Here is a 26,855-nt window from a genome sequence, read left to right as displayed (position 1 = left end):
GTATTGGCAGAAAAATGGACATACAGACCAATAGAACAGCATTGAGAGCCCAGAAATAAACCCACATATGTATGTGCAAATAATTTTTACCAAAGGAGTCAAAAACATACAATGGAAAAAAAAAGAAATCCTCTTCAATGAATGGTGCTGGGAAAATTGGAAAGCCACATGACAAATAATGAAAATAGACTGCTATTTGACACCTTACTCAAATATTAACTCCAAGTGGATGAAGGACCTAAATATAACACCAGAAACAGTGAACTGCATAGAAGAAACAAAAATAAATGAATGGGACTATATCAAACTAAACAGCTTCTCCACAGCAAAAGAAACCATCAACAAAACGAAGAGGCAACCAACCAAATGGGAGAAGATATTTACAAACAACACCTCTGATAAGGGGCTAATGTTCAAAATGTATGAAGAACTCATACAACTTAAAACAAAGAAACAAACAATCCAATTAAAAAATAGGCAGAGGACCTGAACATCAGGTCAGGTCCAAAAAGACATACAAACGGCCAACAGATATATGAAAAGATGCTCAACTTCATTAGTTATTAAAGAAATGCAAATCAAAATGACAATGAGATACCACTTCACACCTGTTAGCATGCCTATTATCAAGACAAGTAATAACAAGTGCTGCAGAGATTGTGGAGGAAACGGAACCTTCATGCACTGTTGGTAGGAACATAAACTGGTACAGCCACTATGGAAAACAGTATGGAGGTTCCTCAAAAAAATCAAGAATAGAATTAGCATATAACCCAGCAATCCCTCTCCTGGGTATCTACACATAAAATTTGAAAACATTTATTCATAAAGATATATGTATCCCTGTGTTCATTGCAGCATTATTCATGGTGGCCAACACAACCAAAGTGGAAACAACCAAAGTGTGCTTCAGTAGATGATTGGATAAAGAGGATGCATATATACACAATGGAATACTACTTGGCCATAAGAAAAGGTGAAATACTGCCATTTGCAACAACAATGAATCTTGGGATTATTGTGCTAAGCAAAATAAGACAGAAAAAGTCGAGAACCATATGACTTCACTCATATGTGGGATATAAAACTGAAAGCAGCAAATGAACAAGAAAATCAAATGAACAAAAACTCATAGACCGAGACAACACTTCAGTGGTTACCAGAGGGGAAGAGGCAGGAGGGACGTAGAAAAGGATAAAGGTGGTCATATATATGGTGATTAGAAGGAGATTTGACTTTGGGTGGTGAGCACACAGTGCATTGTACAATTCTATAGTAGATCATCTGTAATACAACAGGTGATGTACTGTAGAATTGTACACTTGAGACTTACATCATTTTATTAACCAATGTCACCCTAATAAATTTAATAAAAAAGAATTCTTGAAATTTAAACGTTCAAAAATGTATTTGAAGAAAGCTCCCAAAACTTGAAGAGAAAGACAACAGGAGAGAAAAAATTGGAAAATTAAAGTATCACTCTAGGAGGCCTAACATCTGACTATCTGTAGTCCAGAACAGACAGTAAAGAAATAGGGGAAGGAAATAATTTTTAAAACTACATTAGAAAATTACTCAGAACCAGAGAATGTGAATCTCCAGATTGAGAATGTCCTTCAAAGAACCAAAATACTGAATAAAAAGGATTCCACCGTGCATATGCTTGTCACCCTTCAGAATCCTCTATGGAATGAAGTATCTAAAGCTTCTAGAAAGAGAAAGAGAAGGGGAGAAATTCTCTTACAAAGACTGGGCATAAGAGGGCATCATATTTCACAGCAGCAGTATAGGAAATGGTATAGAAGAAAATTTGGATTTAAACAAACTGAAATAGAAGTGACAAAATCAAAACCATAGCAGGAATGTTGACAAACCTCTCTCAATTTTGGATAGATGAGGTGGACAAACAACTTAAACAGTTATAGATTACTGTAATATGATGTGTTTGGTTTGATAATTAAACATCACACTTTGCATTCTATTGATAGAAAACACACATGTACTATTTAGTTGTCTCAGGATATTAAAAAGGTTGATCATGTACCAGGCACTGTAGAAAATGTCAATAAATACCAAGGTTGGATGTTGGAAAAAAAAAAAGACAGGAAAATTAAAAAAGGACAGGGACCTGATATAATTGTGGAAGTGAAAGATTGTCTTGGAAAAATTCCTCAAATACATTTGGTTTAGAGCAGTAAAACTTACAAAGATAGAAATAAGTGAGTAAACACCGTAGAGTACATTGTATAAAACATAAAATGCTTTTAACAACTTTTAAGTGTACAGTTCCCTGGCATTTTGTTGCAACAACAGCAGAACCTTGTTGCACAACTACCACCAACCTCTAAGTCCAGAACTTTTTCATCTAACCAAACTGAAACAGTGTCTGTATTTCTTGTACCTTTCCATAGGGAGCATCATTCTTTACTCAATCTGACATAGCATATGTGGAGGATGGGACTTGCTGATTCTGTATACTGGAATTGTGGCTATGTTACTTATGTTCAAATGTCTGGTTTTCATATATGTAGATGTCTTCACTTGGCCAAAAAAAAAAAAAAAGTGTTCCTTCTTTTCTTCTTCTTCTTGAGACCTTGTCCTTTCCTCCTCTCGGTTTCCACCTCCGGCTTTAACCCTCTTTAACTACTTTTTCCTTCTCCTGATTATCACTAACATCATTTTCCAAATGTTTCTTCTCTGGAGTTCAGTTCTACTTGAACCTAATTGGCTTGTTTGTCTTTGCTTCTCTTCTGTCTTTCCCTCCTCCAGCTCCCTTTTTATTCCTTCAGTTTTCAGGGTCTTTTAGAAATCCTTGAGAGGTAAGGAAATGGAATACTTAATGACCCAGACCTCCCGTCAACAGAGGCCTAGAGTAGGACACACTGGACCACACAAGGAAAAGAAGCATATTCAGTGTGGTAGGTATTATGTGTGTTTTTCCTTCAGGAACTTGGGTCTTCTATACCTCGGTTATTCACAGACCTCATTTTTCAGGACCTGTCCTCCTCCACCGTCAGCCTTGAAGCATATTTAAAGTTACAGTGGTTCTGAAAAAGTTCACCAGTTGAATTCTATAGTTTGGGTAAATATTTATGGATGCCGAAGATACAAACCAGGCATTGTGCTAGGCACACAGGCTTTAGAGGTTACCTAGACACCGAAGGTACCTGCCTTCATGGAGTTTCTATTCTGTTTGGGGGAAGCAAGCAATAATAAGAAAAAAATTTAACAAAGGGCCACTTGCTGTTAGAAGTGATAGAAATGTAAGTAGGGTGGTGTGATGAAGATACTATGGAGGGAAAAAGGAGGGAGCTCTTTGAGAAAGACTTACTGAGGAAGTGATGTCTGGGCTCAGATCTAAAGGATGACTCAGAGCTGGGTGTTCGAGAATAAAAAACGAAAAGCTCTGCCTTACATCTGGGGAGGCTTTGATAGCACTTGGACTAAAAGCCTGGGCAATTGCTTATCGTAAATCAGAGGAGCCCCATAGAGCTTAATCTTCAGACCCAAGGAAGGGGGACAGAAATGTGAAGTTACTCTCATTCCTTTACATCAACAGCCATGATTAGGGAAATATCATTTATTTTCACACTAATCATAGTTTTGATACTTTAAGCAATTACCTAAAACAATAGTTCACACACCTTGAAAATGACAAAGGCATCAAGAGCTGCACACGTGTTTTGCGATCACTAAAGAGACTGTTTTGAAGCACAGCAGACGACCTTGTCTTCTTCACCTCAGGTGTACGGACTGGGGGGTGAGTGAGAGAAAACAATCCAAGACAAATCCTCTGTTACATGAGAAATTCGAAGTTTTTACTTTGGGTTTTCTTTCTGAAAGAGGGGACTTATGTGTTAGTATTTATCTAATCAAAGACGTAAGAGCCTCTCTGACAGAGAAAACGCTGGCTGTAGGCAGAAAGTGAATTAGGAGCTCATTGGCTCCCTATTAAGCTTATTTTACTCCCCACCCTCTGCTGACTTTGACAGTTACAAAGCCATAATGAAAAGTTTAAGACCCTCAAGCCAGAAGAACTATAGGTTGTGCCAGGAGGTGAAAGAATGCCACTGCAGAAGACTAGGTTGGAGAGATGGACAGAGCACATCCATCCTACAGAGCCTTTTAATGGACTGCAGTACACGTGTGACTAAAGTGCAGTGAAAAGTCTTGAAGAGGTTTAAAGATGAAAGTGAGGTCATCTAATGTAAGTTTTTTAAAAAGCTCCTTGGACATTTCATAATAATATAAAGATCAATCCATCAGGAAGACGTAACCACCTTAAGTGAGTATGCACCTACTAAGAGAATTTCCAAATCTACAAAGCAAAGCCACACTTAGCAAGTAAAGAAATAGGCAATCCACAGAGTTGGAGACTTCAGCACTCCTCTTTTGATAACTGACTATGATTAGTGGGAAAATGAATGATGGTTCCCAGGTCGTATCTATTGGTGTAAGTGAATTGGCAGTACCTTCACATTTCTGTCTTTGTGTCTGAAGATAAAACTCCGTGGAGCTCCTGTGGTTATAATGAGCAGACAGACAGAACATCAGTAAGGATATAGAAGTCCTTACACCACTGTCAACAAAATGACCTAATCAACATAGAATTTAAAATAAACATTCTCTCCTAATGTATGAGGAACATTCACAAAGATAGACCATATGCTATCATATGTTTCAATAGATTTGAGAGGATTGAAATCATGCAAAGTATGTTCCCTGACTACAAGGGAATTAAATTAGAAATGAATAACAAAAAAGTATCTGGAAAATCTCAAACATTTGGAAATCAGACAACACACTTGTAAAATAACCCATGGGTCAAGGAAGAAATCATTCCTCTGGCTGCTATGTGAGGAATAGATTGGAGGAAGCAAGTGTGAACACAGGAGACTGGTGACTGGACCTTCCAGAATCCTAGAGGTGCTGGGGTAATGCCTTGGATTGAGGTTAAGTCAGGAGAGAGGAAGACAATGGCCCATTTGGATGTATGTTGGAGGTAGACGCTACGGGACTTGCTGAAGATTGGATGTGGGTGATGCAGGTGGGAAAGGAAGCATTAGACCTAGAGGTTTCAGGCTAAATCATTTAACATCTCCCCATGCTCTTGGGATAAGTCCAAATTTGTCACCATAGCTCCTGGTTGGGCCCTTGCCCACTTTGCCAGCCTCTTACCACCTCTGGTTCTCCCTCTGAAGCTCCAGCCCCACCAACCAACTTGCCAGCCTCCCTATGCCATGCTCTCTTGGTCACTGGCATTTTCATATGCTGTTTCATTTATCTTCAACACTCTTTGCCCTGCTCTTCACTTACTTATCTCTCACTGTGGATGTCACTTCTTCTTGGAAGACTTCCCTGCTTTCACTCCAGGTTGGTTTAGGGCCCCTGCTCTGTGCTTTTGTGTGACCCTATCAGCATCTGCACCTCACTTTGCTTTGCCTCTTATCTGTTTCCCCTACTAAATCTCCTTGAGAACTGAGACTATACCTCATTCTTTCACTACTACTATTATATCTAGTTACTCATTACCTGCGCTGTGAGTCAAGTATTAACCCCCATGAGAGAGGGTTGATAAGAATACCACACAGCATTTCACTGAGTCCTTCCTCTGTGTGTGCCAGGGGCTTTGCATGCATTATCTCATTTAACCATGCCAGCAGCACTATGAACTGGGTTATCAATCACTTACAACATGAGGGAACTGAGGTTTAAAAGACTTAAGCAGCTTGTCCAAGACCACACTTGCTGTTAGTAATGGAAATAGAATTTGAGCACAGGTAGTTAGATTTTAAACCCAAAACTCTCAGCTACCAAGTTATACTGTCAAAGTTGGAACAAGGTTGGAACAAAACACACTTGAAGATGAGCCAGTGAGCCCCTGAAAATCTTGCTGCCTGTGGCTGGGCTAAGGCCCTTACACAGCACAGGGAACCAGTGAGATTCACTGGAGGCAGCTGCCCAGATTGAGGCAGTGAGTGGAGCAGGGGCTGGAACCCACACTGCAGACAGCAGCTTTGTGCATGAAGACCTCTTATGTGCTGCCTCCCCCGATCCCTCCTTCTCAGAAAACAAAGGCCTCATTTCTCGTGCTGACTAATTTCAATAAGAGAATTAGAATGGCAAATTTTATATCCTTTTGGCAAATATTCCTCTTCCCATTATAATGTGGCCAAATATTCTTCTTCAAATTAATACCAGCAATTATTGCTACAGAATTAGCCTCCAGAGACACAATGTTATAGATACAAAATGGGGTTTTCCCCTGGTCTTTGTATTTTTCAAATAAAGAATTTGAAAAGGCTTTATATACTTGTTTACTGCCAAGGTAATACGCGGATTATGATATTAGAAGTTTCATTTCTTCTCTGCTTGACTGACTATATAAAAGGCTTTTTGTGATCGGCATGTTTTGAAGTAATGTGAATGGTAACTAACTATACATGTTACTTCAAAAGGCAAAACACAGAGATAGTAGTAACACTGCTATTTATTATGTACCCTGTATGAGCCATTGTACTGAGTACAGTGTGTTTTATTTCACTGGATCATTGTGACAATTTGGGGAGATGGGTGGTGGTGGCATTGCTTTCCACTTTTTACTTATCGGGAATGGAGGCCTGCAAAGACTGAAAAACTTGTCCAAAGATACAAGGCTAAGGGGTCATGATGCCAGGATTTGAGCTCAGGAATGCCAGGTTCAAGATTCTTAAGGACTATCCTCTGTCACATCGCTGAGACGTACCACATTAGGGCTACTTTTGTGTATCTGCACACCAAAAAGAGCACACCCAAATTCTGTATGCTTAGCTTAACAAGCTCACACCTATGTAGCCACCATTATGTCCAAGACCTGGACAATGTCACCATCACCCCATCACACCACCAATGTAGTCTGTCCCAGGACCATCACCAACATCTTTACATTCAGGGATAGCAGATACAGGGGAGGGAAGAAGGGAGAAAAAAGAGGGAGGGAGCGAGGCTTCAACAACTACAAGCTCCAATACTTACCTTCGACTGCCAGATAGGTAACTCAGGAAGGCACACATCAGGTGCAATATTAGTTAAAGGTAACTCCATTCTGTTGCTCTCCTTGGAGTTGCCCTTTTTTTTTCTCTCTTTCCTATTACATTGCACATCCAATCTATCAGGAAATTCCGTTGGCTCTATCTTCAAACTATATTTAGGATTTCACAACTTCTCACTCTCTGGGTTGTTACCACCTGGGCCAAAGCCATCATTGCTTCTTGCCTGAATTATTAAAATACCTTCCTGACTGGTTTCCCTGCTTGCCCTGGGCTCCCCAATCTTTTGTTCTTGGTGCAGCATCCAAAGTGATTCTTTTATCTAAGTCAGATCATATCACTCCTGTGTTAAAAGCCCTCCAATGGCTCCCATCTCACTCAGATTAAAAGCCAAAATTCTTCCAACGGCAAACAAAGCCCTAAGTAACTGGCCCACTTTTACCTGTCTAGTCACGCCTCTGGTTCTTCTTCCCATAGCAAACAGAGGCCCAGCCACATGGTCCCTGCTGTTCTGAGAGTGTATGCCACCATGCTCCTTCCTTATTTCCACTTTCTCACTTCCTTCCGAGTGATGCCCTCCCAACCACCTATTTAAAATTGCAAATTCCTCCACACATGGAACCCTTGGTCCCTTTCCCTGCCTTATTTTTCTCCTGCTTATATACTATATAATCCATATATTTCTCTTGTTTATTATCGGACTCTGTCATGAAAGCAGAGAATTTTGTCTGTCTCAGTCACTGCAGGTCACATCTGGCACCTAGAGGACCCTTCATAAATATTTATTCTATGAATGAATGGAGAATGGATGGGGTGCCTATGCCCAAGCACCAGCAGATTTTTCCCTTGTAGCATGCAGGCTGTTCTAGATTTGTCAAAAGAAGACAGAAATTCAAATATTTTTGTGAAACTCCAGTTTTTAAAAAATGTCAACTAATTCAAAATTTTAAAATAGGCTATGTATAATATTTTTTAAAAAATCTATCTGTGAGCTGAATTTGTCCCGTAGGTCCTAGTTTGCAATCTCTAGTTTAGGCTGAACTGGCTTTGCCATCTTTACTGAAGACTTGCAAGTTTTCCAAAACCAGTAGCCATAAATGTATTGAAAAGTTTTTCTTCTTTGTTCCTCAGTCCTAGTCCAGAAAGTGTGTGTCCAGAATCAAACCTCATCAAAGGCAGGATTAGTTATAGTAAAGGATCAGGAAAGGGCCGCCCACCTGTGAGGATTCACATCGAGGCCTTGGTGGTGGCATCCGGTGGGACCAACACTGCTGTTCAAGTGTCCCTCAAAGCTTGTCACTGTCTTTTAGACTCGTGAAGCCTCCAGGTCACATCCCAGGCCAAGCGACCAGGGCGAGACTGGCAGAAAACTATGACCTAAAATAGGTTGGTAGACTAGGACCCTCTGAGGTATGCCTCCTTGTAGGTCAACACCCAAAAGTCTGATCATACCTGTGTTGGTGAAGATGAGGGGAAAGAGTCACCCTCTTACATTGCTAGGGGAAACCTAAATCAGTCCACTTCAAGGCAGGTAGTTTGACAATATATATAAAATTGACAAATGTGTGGTATTCTTTGACTAATTATATATTAATGAATTTATCCTACAGATATACTCATGAGTGTTTGAAATGAATTAATATGAGGTTTTACATTGTGACACTGCAATAAAAAAAGCTTGAGAAAAACCTAAGTGTTCTCCAGTTGATGACTGGATAAATTTTGATAGATCAACACAATGGAATGCTATACAGGAATAAAAAATAATAAGTAAAATTTTAATGTATTGATATGGACAGTCCTACATTTATTGTTTATTTGCAAAAATAACACAAGTGGGCTGATGACATCATGTATGCTATGCTACCATTTGTAGCATAAAAGAGGGAATTGTATACACATAGCTTTTTATTCTTATATGCACAAAATATATCTGGCACAACTCAGAGCAATTCAATAACATTAGCTTCTTCTAAAGAGGGGACCTGGTGACAGAGGGATAAGAAAGAATAACTTATCAAGGAATTTAACATATTTTTATTTTTAACCATCTAAATATTTACTGAATTAAAAAGAAAAAGAAATGCCATATTATGTGCTTAGAAATGTCACAAAAAGACACCCATTGTAGCATTGTTTATAATAGTGAAAAAGGAAAGCAATATGCATGTTACATAACAGGATATTGATCAAATAAAAATTTTACACTATTTAAGATTGTTCTAATTTTATAAATTTCTGATACAACTTGTTTGTCTTTTTCTCTATTGATTGAAGATATTACCTGTAGCTTCATGATGGAATACCTCCACCCTTCAGGGCTTTTTTAATTAAAATAAACTTTAATAAGAAAAATTTATTGGGGTGACAATGGTTAGTAAAATTACATAGGTTTCAAGTGTACAATTCTGTAATACACCATCTATATATCACATTGTGTGTTCACCACCCAGAGTTCTCCTTCCATCACCATATATTTTACCCTGTTTACCCTCATCTACCACCCTTCTCCCCTCTTTCCCTCTGGTAACCACTAAACTATTGTCTGTGTCTATGAGTTTTTGTTTCTTTATTTGTTTGTCTTGTTCCTTTGCTGCTTCAGTTTTATATCCCACATATCAGTGAAATCCTATGGTTCTCCACTTTTTCTGTGTGACTTATTTTGCTTTTTTTTGAGTTTTGCTTTTTCAGGTTTGTTTGTTTCTTTGTTTGTTTTGTTTCCTTTTTTGTTTTAACGAGGGGTAATAATACATTTATTTTATTGGAGAAAGTATGATAGCTTTAACAGTAATAATGATTTAAGACCAAGGAAATAAATTAATTCAATAACCTTAAATTTTGGGGGTAGATGTCTGCATAACCCTCCATTGATTAAAACATTAGTATTATATGCTTTTATTCATGCCTTATTAGAGAATCAACCATAAAGAGAAATTTGCACTATTTCACATGGGTTGAAATACTTTACTCTTTCTTACTGATTCAGTGTTTCTAAATTAACTTTTTATTGAAACACCATGTAGTCTCTTGTTTCCTTAAAGACTTTCTAGAAAATGAATTTATTAGCCAAAATCCAGCAATCATTAGCATTATTTGACACATGAACTTGAATAGACTTCTCTGTGCTTCAGTTTTCCTTCCCAGTAAAATAAGATTGGCAGGATACCAAGTCCTTAGGATGGTCTTGGGCATGCAAGACATCACAACTGTATTAACATGTGACACATAATTAACATTATAATATGCATTTACAATTTCTTTGTAGAGAGGTTGACTTTCCTCCACAGTACTCTGGAATTGTGATAAAAAAAAAAAAAAGTCAGCATACTAATGCTAATCTGTGGCAAAGTTTTTATTTTTCCATGGCAAAGTAAGAGGGAAAAGTAAGGATAATATGGGGGACTTTTGTTGTTGTTTGTATATTCAATTTAAAGAATTGATCCTAATTCTGAAATTAGGATCTTCAAGATGTTATAATAGATGTCAAAAAAAATCTTTTATGAAATGGTAGACGATTTTTTTTATTGGTTTGTAGAATCTCTTCCCCTAGTAGATGAGAAAGATAAATTCTGTGGCTAATCATGTAAGCTTTGAAATTATTCAAGAATGAAATCTCTGTGATACTTGTATTGTGTAGTACCATATTCATCAATCTTAAATATTGGGGATCCCAATAGAGTATTGTCTTAGCTTGTCATAACAAAATACCATAGACTGGGTGGCTTAAACAGAAGAAATTTATTTTTTCACAGTTCTGGAGGCTGGAAGCCTAAAATCAGGGTGCCAGCATAGTCAGGTTCTGGTGAGAGCCTTCTTCTTGGCTTACAGAAGGCTGTCTTCTCACATCATCTCATGGTGTGGAGAGAGTGAGCAACTCTCTGGTGAGGGTTAAACTTTCAAGGGAATGAACACAGCAACAAAGTACTGTGGTTGTGTTCTTCCATCCTCCAATAAGGCCATCTGTCTTTTCTTTTTTGTTGTTGTCGTTGTTGTTTTGGTTTGGTTTGGTTTGGTTTCCATTTACTCTTTTTTGACATTTTTTTAATTAGGTTCAGGTGCACAAAACAATGTAATAGTTCGACATTTATCATTTATATCCCTCACACAGTGATAACCCCCCTCCCCCCATCCACTGCCCCTCTGACATCGCACAGAGCCATTACATTTCCACTGTCTCTATTCCTAATGCTGTACTCCACTTCTTGTAAGTATATAAAATTGTGGTTGACATTCATTATTGTTCAGTTTCAGCTTCAGGTGTACAGTGCAGTGATCAGGCAATTACATCATCCCTGAAGTGGTCTCCGTAATGAGACAATTATCTATCGGATACCCTACAAAATCTTTACAACATTATTGATTACATTCACCAAATTAGTCAAACAGTGAAAGACAAATACCATATAATCTCACTTACATGTGGAATCTAAAGAAAAGAATAAATGAATGAACTAATCAGAAACAGTCTCAGAGATATAGAGGAAAAACTGAGGGTTGCTAGATGGGGGGAGGGGGGAGCGTTGCGGGGGATAAAGGAGAAGGTGAGGGGATTAGAAAGCACAGTCGGTAACTACAAGATTGTCACGGGGATACGAATGTCTTTTTCTTTTAGTTTTTTTTTTTTTCTTGGAACAGCTAGGTCTCTGGTGTCTCTTATAAGGACACAATCCCATGAAAGGGCTCCACCCTCAAGACCTCTTCTAACCCTAATTAACTCCCAAAGACTCTATCTCCAAATACCGTCACATTTGGGGTTAGGGCTTTAACATGTGAATTTAGAAAGACACAGACATTCAGTCCGTAACAAGTATTGTTATGGTGTTAGAATGATGGTAGGCCAGGGATCCAGGAGTATTCAAATTTTTTCTTGGTTAATCTTTATCTAAAATTGTGGGACAATGGCAAAATAAGGCAAATAACACTATCACTCTCTAAGGCTTTGTAATCTGAAACCCCAGGGCAAAACTCTGGTAAGCTAAGCAGTTACCACAAGAGAAGTTATTTACTTAAGGGGTTTGATTGAGTGACCTACAACAGGTGTTCACAAACCACAGCCCATTGAGCCAAGAATAGTTTTTACATTTCAAATGGTTTAAAAAAATCAAAAGAAGAGGATTTTGTGACATCTGAAAATTATATGAAATTAAAATTTTGGTGTTCCTAAATAAAGTTGTATTAGAATACAGCTAGGCTCATTCATTGTCAATGGCTGCTTTCATGCTACAACAACAGAGTTGAGCAGTTTTAATAAAGCCTAAATTATTTACTTTTTGGCCCTTTAGAGAAAGAGTTTGCCAGTTCCTGATCTGCAAACAAAACTGGCCAATGATTTGCCTTGCCTATTCCCAAGTCCAAATCTTAGCTCAAAATATCATTTCAAAAAGATTCAGAGCCATACCCATCAGCACTAGAAAAAATGGATTTAGAGACAGAGTATTTACCCCAAAGCCTGGCATGAAATTTGTTTCAAAATTGTCCACTTCAAGTTGTCTAATGCCAGACCTAGTTATTCCAAGAAAACACCTAAGAGAGAAAGACAGATGTCCTTTATTGGAAGATAGAAGGAGACAGTCACAGTAATTGGCTGATATTCTCATTCCTTTGAAAGTTCAGCCGTTGCCTGAATTGAATCTATATCAACTGAGATTTATCTAACTCTGAGTCTTTACCTCTTTACTGACACTTATGGAGAAGGGAAGAATGGGAGCTAAGAGTTGTTCCCTTTCTAGAATTCAACATTAGTCTATAAAATCAGTGGCATTGTTGAAATCAGGCCACTTTCTTTGTTTCTAACTTGTTTTTGTTTTGTTTTCTCCCTCTTCCCCCTCCCCAATACACACAAAGGTGATTTTAAAGGATGTGGACTCACTTCTCTATGTGGACACTGATGTTCTCTTTCTGAGACCTGTTGATGACATCTGGAAGCTTCTGAGGCAGTTTAATTCCACCCAGCTTGCAGCCATGGCCCCAGAACATGAAATCCCCAAGATTGGCTGGTACAGCCGCTTTGCTCAGCATCCTTTCTATGGCTCTGCAGGAGTTAATTCAGGAGTCATGCTAATGAATTTAACTCGTATAAGAAGTGCCCATTTCAAGGTAAGGCAGTGTTTTATATTTTCTTGTTTAAAAATCGGTACGTTGTCTTTTCAACAGTGACATTCCTAGAGTTTCAGTGTGCTGATTTTGGAAGCAGGTGACTTGTAGGTGAAGATGGGAGGAGCCAGGGAAGAAAAAAGTATCTGGAAATATATAGAATATTTGTTTGTTCAGGAAAAGCCCAGGTGATTATGGAATTTAAAGCTTCAGCTGAGTTATTGTTCAGGATTATTATGTTCCATCTCTGAATTCCATAATATTTGAACTCTGTGTGTATTCGAAATTTCAAAAATCATGGAAAAGTTCTTAGAATTACCCTAGGGATATATTTACATAAGCACACTAGATAGTTGTACAAGGCTGTTCATGGCCCCATCATTTATCCTAGCAAACAACTGGAAAGAACCTAAGTGAACATCAGTAGAGAACCAGTGTAAAAAAATTTATCTATCATCTATCTATCTATCTATCTATCTATCTATCTATCTATCATCTATCTATCTATCTATCTATCTATCTATCTATCTATCTAATCTTCCTATTAAAAGTATGAGGTAAATAAGTAAGATCCCTAAGAATACTGAGTGAAAAAATTTGAGAAGGAGGGGAAAAAAATGGCGGCGTGAGGTGAGCCTCTGTAACGCTCCCCTGGAATTTACAACGAATCAGACAACAATAACTCCACAAAGGACACACTGCACAGCAGACAGGCAAGACAAAGAGGCCCACTACTGAATTCACCTCCAGGTGGGTGAATCGAGCGAGCGGGGGGAGGAGGGAGAGAAGAAGTGCGGAGACGGAGCCGCGCGGGCGCAGGAAACAGACCTAGCTCAGTGCTCAGAGCCCGCTGCTCCCGGATCTTCCACAGCTGCGGGAGAGGGAAGGACTCGGACTGCTAGGGCTCCGCTTACGGCCCACAGGGCTGAGGGGGCAGCATACAAAATCGCTGAAACCAACGATCCCGGCAGCAAAGACTGAGGGAAGAGGGCTGAAATCGGTGGTTTAAGCCCTCACTGCCGAGCGGAGAACGGAAGCCCTAGGCACGGAGACTAGCCGCCCCCTCCCTATCCTCCCAGAGCTCGCCCCGCCCCCACCTGCCCGGTGCTAGAAGCGATAAAGTAGCAGTGTCGGATCAAGGGACAGAATATTTGCTGCTCTGAGAACTGTGGACCGCAGACACAGATTCGCAGCTCAACTAGTTCCGGCAAAGGAGAGGGAGCTGTGGAAGCAGGACTGGCTGTGGTGGTGGTCGCTGCCATTGCTCTGGGTCACCTCTCACAACTCACCCCGCCCCTGGCCCCAACTATCTGAGCGGATCCCTGCAGGAGTAAACAGAACTGCTGAAACAAACCGGCTCTGAATCTGGTGCAGAAAGAGCTTTGGAACTCCAAAAGCTCACCGCATACCTATCAACCTGTTGCAAAAGACACTCCTGTAGATGTCTAGGAAGAGAAATAGTAAATCAGTGATTGCCATGAATAACCAAGGCAACAAGATAGCTCAGAAAGAAAGTAAAAAGTCTCCAGAAAAGGAATTTAGAGATATGGACATTTGTGATTTAAATGACAGAGAATTCAAGATTGCAATTCTGAAAAAACTGAACGAGATGCAAGAAAACACAGAAAGGCAGTTTAATGAACTCAGAAACACAATCAAAGAACACCATGAGCATTTTACAAAAGAGATTGAAATTTGGAAAATGAACCAAATAGAATTTCTGGAGATTAAGAACTCAATAGAAGAAATTAACAATAAAATATCCAGTTTAGGTAGTAGAGTTGACCAGATCGAGGAAAGAATCAGTGACATCGAAGATACGAACCTGGAATTTACACAGAGGGAAGAAGAAAGACACTTGAGACTTAAAAGAAATGAAAGAACTCTACAAGAACTTTCTGACTCCATCAGAAAGAGCAATATAAGAATAATGGGCATACCAGAAGGAGAAGAAAGAGGGAAGGGAACAGAGAATATATTCAAACAAATCGTTGATGAGAACTTCCCAAACTTGTGGAAAGAACTGGATCCTCGAATCCAAGAAGCAAATAGAACACCTAATTACCTCAATCCCAACAGGCCTTCACCAAGGCACATTGTATTGAAGCTGTCTAAAATCAATGACAAAGAAAGAATCCTCAAGGCAGCCAGGGAAAAGAAGACGGTAACCTACAAAGGAAAGCCCATTAGATTATCATCAGATGTTTCAGCAGAAACTCTACAAGCTAGGAGGGAATAGAACCAAATATTCAAACTATTGAAAGAGAGAAATCATGAGCCAAGAATAATATATCCAGCAAAGATCTCCTTTACATATGAAGGAGGAGTAAAGACCTTTCCAGACATCCAGAAGCTGAGGGAATTTTCTAATACACAACCTGCACTACAAGAAATACTAAAGGAGGCTATTAGACCACCATCAACAGGGACAACTTGTGGCAACCGAAACATAAAAAGGGGAAGCGTAAAGGCCTGAACTGGAATATGGAAATAGAGAAAGTAAGCGTACTGAAGAAACTGGAATACTCTAAATATCAAACTTTCTTTTACATAAACTCAAGAGTAACCACTCAAAAAACATCCAAATCTGAAATATATACTGTAATACAAGAAGAAACAGAGGGAAACATCATAGAATACCACCACACAGAAATAACAGACAACAACAAAAAGGCAAAGAAACAATGGAGACACAGCCTTATCAGAAAACTAAAGACAGAATGACAGGAAATCCTCACATATCAATAATCACCCTAAATGTAAATGGACTGAACTCACCAATAAAGAGACACAGAGTAGCAGATTGGATCAAAAAACGAAACCCAACCATATGCTGTCTACAAGAGACACATCTCAGCTACAAGGACAAGCATAGACTCAAAGTGAAAGGATGGAAATTGACACTCCAAGCAAATGGTACCCAGAGAAAATCAGGTGTAGCCATAATGATTTCCGATAAAACAGACTTCAGGGTGAAAAAGATAACAAGAGACAAAGATGGACATTTCATAATGGTAAAGGGGACTATACAACAAGAAGACATAACAGTCATCAATATTTATGCCCCCAATCAGGGAGCACCGAAATATACCAAGCAACTACTAACAGAACTAAAGGGAGAAATTGACCAAAACACAATTATACTAGGGGACTTAAATACATCATTGACAGCTATGGATAGATCATCCAAACAGAAGATAAATAACGAAATCGCAGCCCTAAATGACACATTAGATGAATTGGACATAATTGACATATATAGAGCACTTCATCCTAAAACATCAGACTATACATTCTTTTCTAGTGTACATGGAACATTCTCAAGGATAGACCATATACTGGGACACAAAATCAGCCTCAGCAAATTTAAGAAGATTGAAATCATACCAAGCATATTCTCTGATCACAAAGCTTTGAAATTGGATATCAACTGCAAAAAGAAAGCAGGAAAAACCACAAATACATGGAGATTAAACAACATACTTTTAAAGAACGACTGGGTCAAAGAAGAAATTAGAGGAGAGCTCAAAAGATACATAGAAACAAATGACAATGAAAATACATCCTACCAAAATTTTTGGGATGCCGCGAAAGCAGTTTTAAGAGGGAAATTTATATCATTACAGGCCTATCTCAAGAAACAACAAAAATCCCAAATAAATAACCTCATGTTACACCTTAAAAAACTAGAAGAAGAAGAACAAGCGAAACCTAAGGTCAGCAAAAGAAAGGAAATAACAAAAATCAGAGCAGAACTAAATGAAATAGAGAACAAAAAGACAATAGAAAAAATTAATGTGACAAAAAGCTGGTTCTTTGAAAAGATTAACAAAATCGACAAAGCCTTGGCTAGACTCACTAAGATAAAAAGAGAGAAGACACTAATTAACAAAATCAGAAATGAAAAAGGGGAAGTTATCACGGACACCAAAGAAATACAAAGGATTATCCAAGAATACTATGAAGGACTATATACCACCACATTTAATAACTTAGAAGAAATGGACAAGTTCTTAGAAACATATAGCCTTCCAAGGCTGAATCATGAAGAACTGGAAAATCTTAACAGGCCGATCACCAGTAACGAAATTAAATCAGTCATCAAAAACCTTCCCAAAATCAAAAGTCCTGGACCAGATGGCTTCAGCAGTGAATTGTACCAAACTCAAAGAGGATCTAATACCAATCCTGCTCAAACTCTTCCAAAAAATTGAAGAAGAGTCAGTACTCCCTAACTCATTTTATGAGGCCAACATTACCCTGATACCAAAACCTGGTAAGGACAACACAAAAAAAGAAAACTACAGACCTATATCTCTGATGAATACAGATGCAAAAATCCTAAACAAAATTCTAGCAAATCGAATACAACAATGCATTAAAAAGATTATTCATCACGACCAAGTGGGGTTCATCCCCGGGGCACAAGGATGGTTCAACATTCGCAAATCCATCAATGTGATACATCACATAAACAAAATAGAGGACAAAAATCATATGATTCTATCAATTGATGCAGAAAAAGCATTTGATAAGATACAACATCCATTTATGATTAAAACACTTACTAAAATTGGTATAGAAGGAAAATACCTCAACATAATAAAGGCCATACACGACAAGCCCTCAGCTAATCTCATAATTAATGGTGAAAAGCTGAAGCCCTTTGCTCTACGTTCAGGAACACGACAAGGTTGTTCCCTATCACCTCTGCTTTTCAACGTAGTGTTGGAAGTCCTCGCCAGAGCTATCAGGCAAGAGAAAGAAATAAAAGGCATCCAAATCGGGAATGAAGAAGTTAAATTGTCACTTTTTGCAGATGACATGATGCTATATATAGAAAACCCTAAAGACTCCACCAAAAAGCTATTAGAAACAATCAATGAATACAGTAAAGTTGCTGGCTACAAAATCAACGTACAAAAGTCCATTGCTCTCCTATATACCAACAATGAAATCTCAGAAAAAGAGATAGAAAATACAATTCCTTTTGCAATTGCAGCAAAAAGAATAAAATACCTAGGAATAAACTGAACCAAGGATGTGAAGGATTTATATGCTGAAAACTATAAGACATTTTTGAAAGAAATTGAAGAAGACACAAAGAAATGGAAAGACATTCCGTGCTCATGGATTGGAAGAATCAACATCGTTAAAATGGCCATATTACCCAAAGCCATATACAGATTTAATGCAATCCCCATTAAAATCCCAATGGCATTCTTTAAAGAAATAGAACAAAAAATCATCAGATTTGTTTGGAACCACAAAAAAACCCGAATAGCCAAAGCAATATTAAAAAAAAGAACAATACTGGAGGTATCACACTCCCTGATTTTTGCTTGTCCTACAGGGCTACAATAATCAAAACAGCTTGGTATTGGTGGAAAAACAGACACATAGACCAATGGAATAGAATTGAGAACCCAGAAATAAAACCACATAAATATGGACAGATAATTTTTGACAAAGAAGCTAAAAACATACAATGGAGGAAAGACAGCCTCTTCAATAAATGGTGCTGGCAGAATTGGATAGCTACGTGCAAAAGAATGAAACTGGACTGCTATCTGTCACCATGTACCAAAATTAATTCAAAATGGATCAAAGACTTAAGCATAAGACCTGACACAATAAACTGCATAGAAGAAAACATAGGTACTAAACTTATGGACCTTGGGTTCAAAGAGCATTTTATGAATTTGACTCCAAAGGCAATGGAAGTAAAAACTAAAATAAACGAATGGGCTTATATGAAACTGAAAAGCTTCTGCACAGCAAAAGAAACTATTGACAAAATAATGAGGCAACCAACTGAATGGGAGAAGATTTTCGCAAACAGTTCCTCTGATAAGGGGCTAATATCCAAAATATACAAGGAACTCATGAAACTCAACAACAAAAAAACAAACAACCCAATCGAAAAATGGACAGAGGACCTGAAGAGACATTTCTCCAAAGAGGATATACGAATGGCAAATAGACATATGAAAAAATGCTCAACATCACTAATCATCAGAGAAATGCAAATGAAAACCACAATGAGATATCACCTCACCCCAGTCAGAATGGCTTTCATCAACAAGACAAATAGTAACAAGTGTTGGAGAGGCTGTGGAGAAAAAGGAACTCTCATACACTGTTGGTGGGAATGCAGACTGGTGCAGCCGCTATGGAAGGCAGTGTGGAGGTTCCTCAAGAAATTACAAACAGAATTACCATATGACCCAGCAATCGCTCTCCTGGGTATCTGCCCCAAAAATATAAAAGCATTTCTCTATAGAGACACGTGTACTCCAATGTTCATTGCAGCTTTGTTTACAGTGGCCAAGACATGGAAACAACCAAAATGTCCTTCGATAGATGAATGGATAAAGAAGCTGTGGTACATATACACAATGGAATACTATTCGGCGTTAAGGAAAGATGATATAGGAGCATTTGTGAAAACATGGATGGATCTTGAGAGTATAATGCTCAGTGAAATAAGTCAGACAGAAAAAGCAGAGAACCCTATGATTTCACTGATATGTGGTATATAAACCAAAAAGAACAAGACAAACAAATGAGAAACAAAAACTCATAGACACAGACAATAATTTAGTGGTTACCAGAGGGTAAGGGGGTAGGGGGGTGGGTGATTAGGGTAAAGGGGATCAAATATATGGTGATGGAAGGAGAACTGACTCTGGGTGGTGAACACACAATGGGATTTATTGATGATGTAATACAGAATTGTACACCTGAAATCTATGTAAATTTACTAACAATTGTCACCCCAATAAATTTAATTAAAAAAATTTTTGAAATACAACAAAGCATATCATAGAGTGTGATCCCTTTTATGCTTTAGAGATGAGCAATGTCCGAGAAACTGCCTAAGAGATCATTAATTGTTAATTGTGGATACTTCTAGGGAAAGTGGGAATAGGAATTGTAGGAGGATAGAGGAAGAATATTTTTACTTTTGTATTTTAGATCTTTGTATGTTGTTTGAATATTCAGTCTGTGAATGTGTTGCTTTTATTTTTAAATTAAAATATTATTTTAAGATAAGGAAAGGGTATTTTTCCTTAAGATGCCTTAATTCTGCTATCTGTATTATGTTCCTTCACTTCAGAGGCAAGACATAAGCATAAAAAAGAGGTTCGATTTGGGGCATTCTTTTCCTAAGTAGAAATCATAGTTCTAACTAACAGTTCCTTGTCCATCTACTATTCATGTGTACACCTGAAGCTCCACAGTCTACAGCCCTAATTTTGCTTTGTCCTATGCCTTGAGGCCAGTAAGACTTCTCCTCTATTTACTTTTGGGGAGGGGGAGGAGAAGGTGACCAGTCCCTCTAGATGGTTTCTCAGCAAAGAAGATATATTTGCTTTGTTTCAGCTGCTCTCATGTTTTCTCTTTTCCAGAACAGCATGATTCCAACAGGCTTGGCTTGGGAGGACATGTTGTACCTTCTGTACCAGAAGTATAAGAATGCCATCACATGGGGAGACCAAGATTTATTAAATATTATTTTTTATTTCAATCCAGGTAGGTGCTCTTTCCAGAACGCCATTTGTATAGGAGTATGCCCACCTTGGCCCACAAAGCACATTCCAGCCTGATCTGCTCTTGAGGAACCTTGAATTGTGTCTTAATTTCCCCCTCTAACCCTAACCATTTTCCCCACCCCTGCCATGAGCTGTGTCCTTTCATACACCCCCTGAGATCTCATAGAGGTCGGTCCTTGTGCTGCTAACACAAAAGGCCAAATGTGGAAACCTCCAACACTGGACTCCATTTTTTGAGAATCTCTTTTAGGTTTTGCCAGCACCATTCTTCTAAGAAGTACAGGAAAAATTAATGGGAAGCACAGAACTAAATGAAAATATTATAATCTAGGCAGGAGGCCCTCCACAGCCTGAATAATTGCTAGACTGAAAACTTGATTCTTGGGATCCTTAATGTTAAGTGACTTGTTTAGAGGTAAAAGAGCCCACAATAAAGACTCAGATCCCCAAATCCCTCTTTCTTTTCCTCTGGGGCAAATGAAATTCTTCTTATATTATTAAATCAATGAATTGGTGGAGTTAGGGAAGGGAGGGCGACAAAAATTTCTGGTCTACGATTTTATTTTTACACATAAAGCTAACAAAATATCCTCCTATTTTCCTTTTTTTCTTGCTAAAACTTTACTTAATGTTGTTAAAATCAAAACCATGTTTTTCCTTGAAAAGATCTTTGGGGGAAAAAACCCTCTCACCCCAAACTTCTCAGGCCTTTCCTTTGTCTTTAAAAAATCCTGAAGTAGAGACTCCTGTTTATAAAGACTTCGGCCTGTGGTTGCATATCAACCTGGAAATACCTACTAAGCACTTTTTTTTTTAAAACAAAACTCTGAAATAAAACCTAATCTCATATGTCTTTGCATCAGAAAGCATCAAATCCTGGAAATGAAAAAAAGCATGTTGATACAGAGTTTCTGGGAAAGATTCCCAATATTCCTTCATTAGACAAAGGGACTATCTTAGCCATTCACTGGTAGCATATTTTAATCCTTTCCACTCTGATATTAACAGGGATTGTAAAGTGTACACTTCCTCCTTTTTCTTGGTAAGCAGATTTCATCTTTTTTCTAGGTGTAGATGTGTTGGTTAGGACTCTTGGATGCAAGTAAAAGAGCCTTGGAGTTAGTCTAAGTATAAAAGATACCTTTTTTTATAAGCAAACTGCTGTCCCATAGAAACCAAGGACAGAAAGGCCAGCAGGCTCAGCCCAGGACCTGAAGCAGGAAAAGGAAAACAATGAAGAACCCAGGTTCTCCTTTCTCCTACTGAGTCTGTGTAGTCCTCCCTTTGAGGACTCTCATTCTCTCATCCTCAGACCTTAAAGCAAAGTACCAAGATTTCAGACTCCAAGTCCAGCCCCACAGAAAGACTAACTTCATCCCAAGTCCAAAGTCCCAGGGGAGACACCTGATGGTTGCAGCATGCATCAGTGAGGCCAGGAGCATGGCGCTAAGGAATACTGGCTGACATCTATTAGTTACTAAATGCCAAGTGCTATTCTAAGCATTAGCTTCATTAATCCTCACAACAGCCCTGAGTATAACCCCCATTTTATAGACAAAGCTACCAAGTGAAAGACAGTTAAATAATTTGCACAGCAGCTAATGAATGCTGGAACAGGCCACTCCAACTCTAGCTCTGTGTATTTGGGAGAGAAAAGTTTTAAAAATGGGGAATCCTAGAGAGCTGGGAAGATATCACAAAATGTATCTCTCTGCTACATTATTTCTGTGATATAAATATTGCATTTTCCTCTCTGTTGTGTGGCTAAAACTATCTTCCAAAAGCCTATCTGTCTGTATTCCCAAAATGAGGAATTCAAAAGATTCAAAGAAATCCTCTTGTTGCAGATTATTTGAGGATGTGATAAGTAAGTAAATACTGGGGGTGGCAAAAAATGTATACATTTTAAGAGATGTTATCTATGCTCAAGAAGTAGTTCCCCCGTAATCAGAAGTGTCTGGATGCTGGTGGTAACCAGTTTAAACACCTCTTGTAATTACAGAGGTCAAACGTGACTTGTGTTCATCTTTTGTTATCGGTACATATTGAGTATTACAATTAATACAATTGTTTCCTTTCTTAAAATGTGTATACATTTGTGGGGACAAAGTCCCGGAGAGCAGTTTCCAGACTCTCGGCCTCATGTGGAAAGTTGCTGGCTCGGTTAGTAGATGGCCATTGGCTGTGGCTAGATGGCCGTCAGCTGTAGCCAGTTAGCCAATTGGCCACTGATATAACTGCCGCGGCTGCGCTGGGGAGGGGAAGTCAGCTGGTTGGCAGAAAAGCGGACAGCAGGTCAAACATCGTGTGAATCCAGGCTCCAGCGAGACTATAGTGGTGTGACTCCCCTACCTATGGCTCCGTGGGTGTTCCTTTTTGGCCTCACCATATCCTGTGTTCTTGTGTGGGGAGCAAGAGCTGACACCCCACATGACACCCCACGTGACACCTAGCCACATCCTGTGTTCTTATGTGAGCAGGAGCAGAGACCCCACAGGCTGCCCCGCATGACAAATGGCGCAGCGAGCAGGGTACAGTGCCGGCCAAAGCTTTCCGAAGGGCGGTGGAGCAGTTTGTGTATATGAATACTCAGTCTCAGGAAGACCAAGAGGTGCAGCTGCCGGAGAGCTGGATCCCCATGGAGGGGTGGGAGGACACGGATGGCTCTCCGGCCAGGCCAGCGTGGAGAGGGCTCCTGCAGCCTCCGGCTGAGCGGTTGCCGGAGGAGATGAAGGCTACAGCCGGCCGTGTGGGCTGGATGTTCCTCACGGCCTTGAGTCTCAACACGGAAAATGCGCTTAATGAAATGGCCCAGGTGCTGGACCAAGTGATCCAGTTGGAGGCACTGGAAGCTCGAGTCCGCCTGTTAGAAGAGGGGCCCCACGGTGAAGACTCTGAGCCAGAGGTGGAGGAAGCGAGTGGAAACAATGTAGCTCCCAACCTTCAAGCCCGGCCAATCTTGAAGCAAAGCGTAAAACGTGAGCAACCTTTGGGCCCCGGGGGCATTGCTGCAGGCAACCCAGCTGTGACAGAGTTCACAACATTTTTTGGCAGTACTGGAAGGCAGTCATAAGCAGCTTTGCAATTAGACACGAACCACTTGTCTTTAACTGGGGCTTAATACCAGCTGAGTTCAATGACTTCTACACTCCCCATCTTAGATCCGTTGAGTACAATAATATTATCAAATAATTATGAAGTACTTATCCTTGTTCCGAGTGGTAACAGAGTGAATAATCAAGTGTCCTGGCTCTGGCCCAGTGAGTATTAAGTAACTACTTGGTTGTTCTTTGTGTGACCTGCATTTCATCTTCCTATTTTATTCTTTATCCAAGTACTTTATTAAACATGACATCTTTGAACTGAAAACCAGTGATATCTGTTACATTGAAAGGCTTTTCTTTGTTTATATTGGTTGTGAGCACTTTCTATAAACAAGAACAAACTATATTTGAAAAAAAAGGTTTGTCACCTTTAGCCCTGGCAAGGAGAGAAAGAGAAAAGATTGGCCCTGATACAGGAGATCAACATGCTTATTTTTATGGTTCTTTGGATTGCCATTGTGACACAGTGCACACAAAACCAAAGCACATCCCTAGAATGTTATTATTGTCCTTATTATTATTATTGCCTCCTGCAGCCAATAATATCACTTTTAAAATGTGTTTAAAAGTCATTAGCTTAAAAAGTGTTTTAAAAACTCTTGTTATAGTTAAGTAGCACCTGCCTATGGGTGGGTAATTATAGTGTTAGTTAACAGGCTGACTCAAGAGGAGACAGCTGAAGCCTGTGGAGAGCATGCAGGTAGGTCAGCCTGCAGGAAATTTCCTGGCAGGGGAGCCAAGGTAATTTCTTCAAGAGGTAGAAGACTGAGCTCACATTTTTACAGATGAGTTTGAGTTCAAGATCAGAGTTCTATAGAAATGATAAATTTGACAGGTGCCAAAAGAGAACTCTATGTAGAAAGATGTGCTTGGATTAATGTCCTTAGTTTGCAAGGAGCAAAGCTCCACTCAGGCCAGCTAAGTAAGCGTCAGGTACAGTCCCATGAACACATGGATCAGATCACACCAGGCCTCATGAGAATGAGTTCTGGGAAGCTGCTAAATACCAGAGCTTATTTCTTCATCCCTCCTGGTTTCTGTGATTTTTGCTTTGCTTCTCTCTGTGTCCATCTGATTTCATTTTCTCTTCTTAGACAGCATTCTTTGTTTTTTGCACATGACCCAACCCTGAGGTTCCGTAGAACAACCTTATAAGCCATACCAATGTTGATGGCTTTCTTATGTTTCCTAATTCTTATTCTTAAGGAGAGACAGAGAGAGAGATTGGCCTGACCCAGTCTATGAGTTGATTCCTAGCGTAGCTTTGAATCAGTTCTCTTTGGATAGGGAGACCACTCAGTCCGGTCATCAGGGACCAGAAGCGCAAGGTCATTTGACATTTTCCTCTCTCAAACATGACCATCTGGGTCTGTCCCTGCTTTGGGGTAATTTCTAGAAAAATAGGCTCCGGTCAGGGAAGGAAATGAAACCAGCCAAATGTGTACAAGTGTCACAGGCAGGCCACCCAGCTAGAGTAGAGGCAGTAGGGTCCTGCCCACAGGGAGTGAGAAGAACTGAAATGCCCATGGGATCCACATGGATTATCCATGAGTTGACTATGATACTAGGGAGTTAGAAGGTTTACTGGGGCCACAGGGAGCAGAATACAGTCCGTGGAACATGCCTCTTCACTGGCCCCATCAAGGTCTTTTTCTCATACTGCCAGCCATCACTGGAGCTCCATACTCAAGTGTGCAGCCACACTGCATATTCACCCCACCAAAAGTACCCTGTAATGAATGGGCAGTGATGAGTGTGTTGTGAGGGTTGACAGGCCCATTTATCTAGTATTAGGACTGTTCTAGGAAACTGGTAACAAATCACGGTTTGGGGAATCTGAGAAGTTCATGAACTCTGATATAAAAATGCAAGAATGAAGATTATAGGGTCCTCATGGGAAGGCGTTTGTGTCTACTTTATGTCTTTAACAGTGAAAAGCTTAGTGACTTAAATGGTGTTGGTCTTCAGAAGTGGCTTTTTTTTTTGGTTAAAGGAGTTAAGAGAATGGAGCGAAAGAGGGAAGTAGATGGAAGAGAAAGACCACAGCAAGAAAAGTGTAAGGAAAGGAAAGTGGGGAGAGAGAGGACAGGGAAAAAAAAAAAAGAAAGGTACAGATGATAAAGGAAAGTATAAGATTTCAGTCACTCATTTATTCAAAAGATATTTTTGAGCAATGTGCCAGCCACAGGGTTAGGCACTGTGGATATTGCAGTACACAGAGTAGACCAAGTTCCCATTTTCATGAAACCTATCTTTTATTGGAAAAGGTGGACTCCCCCAAAATAACAAGTAGTTGTTCAAAATTACAAATTGTGTTAAATGCTATGAAGGAAACAAATGAGGGGTTGAGAAAGAGACTATCAAAGCTGGAGAAAGAGAAGAGCTTTAGATTTTGTGATCAGGAAGGTAAATCTTCTTTGAAGAATTAATTGCCCTTTTCTGGAACAAGGTGCATTGTGGAAGAAGGAGGAAGAGAAGGCTGGGAAAGCTCAATTCCAGAATGAGACATTAACAAAACTAAACAAACAAACAAACAAACAAAAACTATTAATAGCGGAATCAAACAGCCTCTGTTCTGTCGATACAGTTTAGTGAGTGCGTAGCAAGACTCTTTCACTGCGAAGTTAAAACAATCAGGCATAATCTATTCCATAATCTTACAGACCCCAAGAGTTTGAAATAATCAGAAATGTAAGAGACAACCAATTCATACAGTACTTTGCAAATAGTTGGAAGCTCTGGAAATAAATGTAGATTCCTGAAGGGATCATGAAGGCATTTCATACCCATAGACAATCCATTAATGATGAGCTTCTTTCCTTGTTTTTTTTTTCAGTTAAAAGAATTTTTTTATTAGTTTCAGGTGTACAAAGCAATGTACTAGTTAGACATTTAAACCCCTCGTAAAGTGATAATCCACCCTCCAAGCTCTTACCCCTCTGACATCTTATATAGCTGTTACAGCACCATCGACTATCTTCCCTATGCTGTACTCCACATCCTGTGACTATATCTATATATTTAATTATTGTTGACATTCAATATTATTCTACTTCAGTTTCAGGTGTATAGCG

At 39.2% G+C, this 26,855-nt stretch overlaps 1 protein-coding gene across 2 annotated transcripts in view; it reads left to right on the top strand.

The window, feature by feature from the left end:
* GXYLT2 (glucoside xylosyltransferase 2) overlaps positions 1-26,855 on the top strand; it is a gene marked incomplete at its 5' end in the record, with an annotated part of 191,737 nt that overhangs the window by 145,405 nt on the left and 19,477 nt on the right. For both annotated transcript variants that reach the window (XM_081072716.1, XM_081072715.1), the window contains 2 exons: positions 12,873-13,124; positions 20,534-20,657. In XM_081072716.1, the coding sequence (XP_080928842.1) occupies positions 12,873-13,124; positions 20,534-20,657 (376 nt within the window). The remainder of the gene's footprint in view (positions 1-12,872; positions 13,125-20,533; positions 20,658-26,855) is intronic.

Source organism: Rhinolophus hipposideros (assembly GCF_964194185.1).
Source record: "Rhinolophus hipposideros genome assembly, chromosome: 14".
NCBI lineage: Eukaryota > Metazoa > Chordata > Mammalia > Chiroptera > Rhinolophidae > Rhinolophus > Rhinolophus hipposideros.
This window is presented reverse-complemented; position numbering and strand designations above follow the sequence as displayed.